Source organism: Crocodylus porosus, unplaced genomic scaffold, assembly GCF_001723895.1.
Source record: "Crocodylus porosus isolate Cpor-Errol unplaced genomic scaffold, CroPor_comp1, whole genome shotgun sequence".
NCBI classification, from domain to species: domain Eukaryota; kingdom Metazoa; phylum Chordata; order Crocodylia; family Crocodylidae; genus Crocodylus; species Crocodylus porosus.
This window is the reverse complement of record NW_017728915.1, coordinates 663,865-670,075: the sequence shown is the minus strand read 5'-3', so window position 1 is coordinate 670,075 and position 6,211 is coordinate 663,865. Positions and strand designations below refer to the sequence as shown.

General features: G+C 39.3%; 1 protein-coding gene and 1 long non-coding RNA gene across 3 annotated transcripts in view; both read left to right on the top strand.

Annotated features, from left to right (window-relative positions):
* Positions 1 to 147, top strand: part of LOC109310390 — a 1,000-nt gene extending 853 nt beyond the window's left edge. Inside the window, exon 2 of the long non-coding RNA XR_002101198.1 lies at positions 98 to 147. This is a non-coding gene — a long non-coding RNA (uncharacterized LOC109310390). The remainder of the gene's footprint in view (positions 1 to 97) is intronic.
* Positions 1 to 6,211, top strand: part of PRMT7 (protein arginine methyltransferase 7) — a 43,967-nt gene that overhangs the window by 13,416 nt on the left and 24,340 nt on the right. For both annotated transcript variants that reach the window (XM_019535468.1, XM_019535469.1), the window contains 6 exons: positions 309 to 458; positions 2,380 to 2,488; positions 2,868 to 2,980; positions 4,355 to 4,596; positions 4,910 to 5,090; positions 5,198 to 5,325. In XM_019535468.1, coding sequence (XP_019391013.1) covers positions 309 to 458; positions 2,380 to 2,488; positions 2,868 to 2,980; positions 4,355 to 4,596; positions 4,910 to 5,090; positions 5,198 to 5,325 — 923 coding nt within the window. The remainder of the gene's footprint in view (positions 1 to 308; positions 459 to 2,379; positions 2,489 to 2,867; positions 2,981 to 4,354; positions 4,597 to 4,909; positions 5,091 to 5,197; positions 5,326 to 6,211) is intronic.

Here is a 6,211-nt window from a genome sequence, read left to right as displayed (position 1 = left end):
TGGCTCTTCTGAGCCTGGAGCAGAAGGACTTACTCGACACTCGTGGTCTTCCATCCCTCTGAGTTACCCAGGGTTATGCCCAGTGACACCAACACAGGTTACTGTTGAAAGTTATTGGGTGGCACTGTTATTTCTTGCTGAAAGACAGTAAAAAAAACACAAAAACAAATTGAAAATGGATAGTACACCTCTCTCTGTAGTGTGAAGGAAAAGCAGACACCTACTAACTCATAGGGCCTGAAAATAAAAGGCCAATTTACAGAAGGGGATTCCACTGGGTGACTGATCTTTGTTTGTTTTTCTTGCAGAATGTGAAGTATTACCAGGGTATCTCTGCCGCAGTGAGACGAGTGAAAGAAAGGGGCGAGAGAGCAATTGTTTTAGACATTGGGACTGGCACAGGACTCCTGTCTATGATGGCAGTTTCAGCAGGTGCAGACTTCTGCTATGCTATTGAGGTAAGTATTTGCTTATGGACAGTACATATGTCTGTGGCTCCGGGCATGCAAATGGTATAACTAGCATGCAGATAAGAGTGTATGCACTTAGTCTAACCAAAAGAGCTCCAATTTGTAATTCCCGCTATCAAATCAGCAATATGGGTACCTCTGTATCGTGGTTTTTAAAGAGACATTTAAAAAATACCATTTGTATGTTCAAGGAAGTTGACCATATAGGGAGATATTTTTAGTGAACTATTTTATAGCTCTTGGCAGTTTCTCGAAACACCACAAAACTGTAATTAGTGCAGTTAGAAACGAGGTTATTGCACTGGATCTTCTGAGTTTCTCTTCCTAGCTGAAAAGCAGTATTAGGGAAATGATGGACATTCTGAAAGGTGCTTGTACTCAAAACCATGTTGTAGTTTTTCATAAGCTTAATTTTCTCTTCAACCATGAGTTCTCAAGACTCTTTTTTTTTGTAGTGTGGACCACCTCTTAATAGGAACATGCAGTTTCATATACTACTACTGGATGTCCAGTTCCTGCCACAGTTTGCAGGGAGTTCCCTCATCCTTGCCACTCAACTGAGGATGTTCCCAGGGGCGGGGTCTGTGTATGCAGCTATGTGGCTGACCAAGTGGGGAAAACCCCAGCTACCAGGCAGCAGTAGGTCCAGGGCAGCAACTGGTGCTTGAGATATCTTGAAGAGTGGTGGGGATGATGCACCCTGCATCATCTCTTACCACTGTGGGGGAGGAGGAATAAGATAAACTTGTGAAAGCTGAAAAACTTCTTACGTTGAGAAATTTTTTAAAATTTTTTTTATTTTCTAAATATATTATTTGGAATCGCATGTCTAATTAGTTTGTACATTACACAGGGTGATTCTGCAAATGGGCCCTGATTTTTTTTTTTGCTGTGTCCATATTAGTTTCTGGTTTATATACAGAATTCACCATTAGGCATGCCAGGACTGTAGAAATTTTCCAACTTAAGCAGGTTTCTAGCTTTCACAGGTTCCACCTTAGGCAGTTTTCACTTGACCAGCTGAAACTGCCGATCACAGCTTTTGTGCTCCCACAGTTTAGAAGTAGCGCTGAGTAATTTTAAGTAGCTTCTGCAGTTTTATATTTACCTAAAATCATATAGGCTCTTTGGGCACAGGCTTTGTGTAGTGCAGTGAAATAGCAACATTTTAAGTTCTATGGGACAGCTGGATTGAGTTCAAAAGTTGTTACCAATCTCCTCTTCTAAGTAATCAGCTCCTACAGTTGGACCAGTTTGAAAATACTTTAACTTAGTACAAAAAGCCTTTTGCATTGCAGAAGTAACCTAGAAAGATGGCTGTCGTTTTAAAAACTTCCCATATATTAATTTTGGTCTTCCCATTCTTGACTCAGTAAGGAATAAAATAAACATTTTTCTATCAGCTGTGATTTGGGGGGAAAAAAAACTCTCTTTTGCTATGGTTCATGTTTTGTTAGATATACATTTTGACAAGCAGAGCAGCTCTGTTTGTTTTATTGGCAATCAGTTTCTCTTTCTCCCCCCCCACACTTCAGCTTAATTAGGTCTTGTAACCATCTTATAATGAGCAGATTTTGAAACTGGAAGTTTACTTCAGATATTAGTGATTAATATTCCTCTTATAAATGTTTCACTTTTGAAAGGTTAGAAGAGTGATTGAACTGCATAGTATCGCTATGTGCTTTTGCACAGGGGGCATATGAAGCTTATGAATGTGTTAAGTTCTAAAAAGTAACAGTCACATTCTTACGCTTCCACAGGAATAGTTGTGGTAAAAAGGAGGTTTTCTTTAATAACATTTAATTTCTTTGTATAAGATTGACTGTGTAGCAGTATCTTCCCTTTGGATGCTGATGCTTTTTGTATGTTGCTATATCTGATCAAAATATTGCATTGTTGGTAATTTCAGGTTTTTAAGCCTATGGCCAATGCTGCTGTGAAGATAGTGGAGAAAAATGGCTTTAGTGAGAAGATCAAAGTTATTAATAAGCACTCCACTGAAGTCACAGTTGGACCAGGTGGGGAAAACTCAAAGAATAAAAATTTGGTTGTTTAAGTATGTTGACTATTTAAAAATCTGTTTAAGTATTTTGTGAGGTGACGCTTCTTTTTCTTTTTCCAAATCTAGCTTAATTTAATAATCATCCTTCCCTCTGGAATGTGGTAGAGAAAACAAATCCAAAGCAAAATTTTCACAAAAGCTCAGTTATAAACTTCTTCATTGTTATTCCTTGATGCTCAAGCTCCACAATGAACATTTAAACTGCACCACAGTAAAAATCAGCGGTTTTTTTATCCATTTATACTTGCATCACAGTACCTGATGGGAAAGAACATTATAACATTCTCTAATATAACACAGCCTGGTAGCATCTTAATTTTTCCCTTTTTTAAAAGATGGAGACATGCAGTGTCGTGCAAATATCCTCATAACAGAGCTTTTTGACACAGAGTTGATTGGAGAAGGCGCTTTACCAAGTTACGAACATGCCCACAAGTATCTTGTACAGGTAAGAAGTTAAAAGTAGGTAATATAACAAAATCTGTCTCTGGTATACCTCCTTTCTTTTCTATAGCGATGGATAAGGCTTGAATATGGGCTGTATTTAATTCCTACCTCAGTGTGTAATTTGTCAGCATTGTTCATAGAATCAAGGCCAGCAGTGACCTTCAGATCAACTAGTTTATTTTTTGTATATCAAAAGTCCTTAAATTTCACAGTTACTCCCATCTTGAGACCAAGTAATTGCATTTGGTTAAAGGCTATCTTCCAGAAAGTTATTCAGTCATAATTCTATCCAGGGGGCATGAGAATCTACCACTGGATAAACCTTATTGGCTTTTTCCAGTGATTGATTAATCATTCCCAAAGTCCTTTATTTATAAAGTTTTATTTCTAATTTGATTCAGCTTAGTTCAATTCAATTCTTAGTTCTTGCTATATCTTTTCTGCTAGATTAAAGAGGCACTTAGTTTCCAGTATTTTATCCTGGTCTGGGGCAGGTTTCACTGTAATTTCATTCTTCCTTTCATGCAGTAACTTATTGAGAGACAGTTATCTGTGTTAGTCTGAAATCAGACAGAAGTCAAGGTAAAGATGTATCTCCGAGTTAATTACCATTGTGCAATGTATTATAATATAATCGCCCCTCAGTCTTGTTCTTAAGCTAAATAGGTTGAGCTCAGAATCTTGCTATATTTTCTCTAGCCTTTTAATCACTTTTTTTTTCTTGCGTCCTCTAACGTTTCTGTATCCTTTTTAATTATAACTGTAGAATGTTATGTGGAATTCTAGTATAGACACCAATACTACGAACAGAGAAATTAGCTTCCTGTTCTTCCTCCCCTGTCCATACACCCAATTTCATTTAAAGCTTTTAGCATTTCACTGGGAGTGCATGTCTAGTTTCTTGTACATGATAAGACCGCAATCCTTTTTAGTCACTGCTTTCTAGGACTCTCATTACAGTCTGTAAGTATTATTTAATCTTCGCTTTTTGTTTATTTTTCATTGCATTTGTTAATTCTAGTCTTGGTGCTATAGCTCAATGAATTTGTTTTGTTTTATAAAGTTTGGGTGGGTCTCTAATACATGAAAACAGCATGAGCTTAGTAGACAGTTAAAAAGAAAATGACAGTAGTAGGTACTGGAAAAAGGTAAGTAATTCTCACAGCCACATTTTGAGAGTTAGACCTCTTCATATTTTATGGGGGCGGGAGTCAGGGGATAACGGTAAAGCATCTATCCAGCATTGTGGAAGAAGGGTCGCATAATTGGGCATAAGACTTCCAGGTTTTCTGTGTTGTGCTTAGTTCACCTATTTATTTTCCTTGCGTGTTACAACTTTGTTGAGTGCATTTACCCTTTGTTTTTGAATGCTTAGGATGGATGTGAGGCAGTGCCTCACAGGGCAACAGTATATGCTCAGTTAGTGGAATCCAAAAGAATGTGGTCCTGGAACAAGTTGTTTCCCATTCACATCCAAGCAGAAGATGATGAGAAAATTATTGTCTCCCCTTCAGAAGTGGAGAACTGTCCTGGTGTTTCTTCTGTTTATGATATCCAACTCAACCAGGTGCCTTGGAACAACTTCACTATTCTCAGTGATGTTGTAACAATGTTCAGGTAATGGGCAGATTTGGTTCCATTTTAAAATTTAAAAAAAATCCTTCTGTGTGAACAAACTTCAGCATGGGAAACAGAAAAGTGAAGTTCAGAGCAAGCTGACAATGCGCTTATGAAAAATAATTTGTGATTGTTGTTGTTTCTTTTTTTTCTGTTACTGAATTTCAACCTAGGGTTTGATTTCAGTGTAACTTATTTTTAAAATATTTTAAACTCTCATTTTAGTCCTATTGCTATAATGTTTTAAACACATATATTTTTAAGGACATTTACCACTCTGTTTGTATTAAATATATTTAATGTTTCTCTGCAGTGTGGATTTCAGTAAACAAGTAAGCAGTGCCTCTGCTTATCATAGAGTGCTGTTGAAGCCTGTAAAGTCTGGCATGGCACAGGTGATCCTCTCTTGGTGGGATATTGACATGGATCCCTCTGGCACAATAAAATGCACAATGGCACCATACTGGGCACAACCCGCTTCTCTTGATATCCAGGTAAGATACTGAGCATCTGTTAATTCCTGTTGTCAGATGATGACCCTGTAACTATATTAAGTAGAGTTTTGTAATGTATTGGGTTTTTGTTGTTTACATTTTTACAGTGGAGAGACCACTGGATGCAGTGTGTATATTTTCTTCCAAATGAAAAACCACTTCTTCAGGGTGAGATTGTGTATTTAACTGCCTGTCGTGATGAGTATTCTGTGTGGTACAAGCTTCAAAAAGCAAGGTAACTGTAGAGGAAGGAAGGGAAGGAGCTGGTTTGAAGATATGGGCTTATGCTAATCTTAAATACACCCCATGGAATTACACAATTATGCGCTCATGTATTTTGCACATAAATTGCATGACTGTCCATAATCACATAATAGCACACAATTCTCCGGAGTGTAGGTGGTGAGTGGGAAGGGGAGCTCCTGCCTGCAGGAGAGGAGGGTGGGCATGGGCCGTGCTGCCATGTGCAGCTCTCAAGATTTGCCATAGCTGCGTGCTGCCGGGGGATCTGCCTGCTGCAGCCAGGAGCACCCTGAGAGCCCACCAGTGGTTGGGACTGCCGGGGGAGGCATGTGGTGGCAGGGGTTGTGTATGTGGCGGGGGACGGGGCGTATGGCAGCAGGGACTGTGCACTGGTGGGGCAGGGACTGTACTGGGGGAGTGGGCATGTGGATGCAGGGGCTGTACTGGGGTGCGGGGCTTGTGGCAGGGGAGCCTACAAACCCCACATATGCCTACACACACCTTCACAATCCCCCCCTGCTCCCCCAGCCGACACCCACTGTTGACCACATCCCCACCACCCCCCCGGCCATATACATATACCTGTATATATTTCTAAAGAAGGGTCAAGTAGTGTTATATTTAGTTTAATTTTTTAAGTAATGAACTTGGCATTATTTTGAATTTTTCTGCACACTATTTTGAATTTTTCTGCATATAATTCCCTGGTGCATATCTAAACCTGAGGCACTTTGAATTTGTAGGTTCCTCACCACTGCTGTAGATTCATCATTAAGCATAGTAATATCATAGTTTCTAGGGTCAGAAGGGACCTGAGTAGATCATCTAGTCCAACCCCCTGCCTTGGCAGGAAAGAGTACTGGGGTCAAACAACCCCA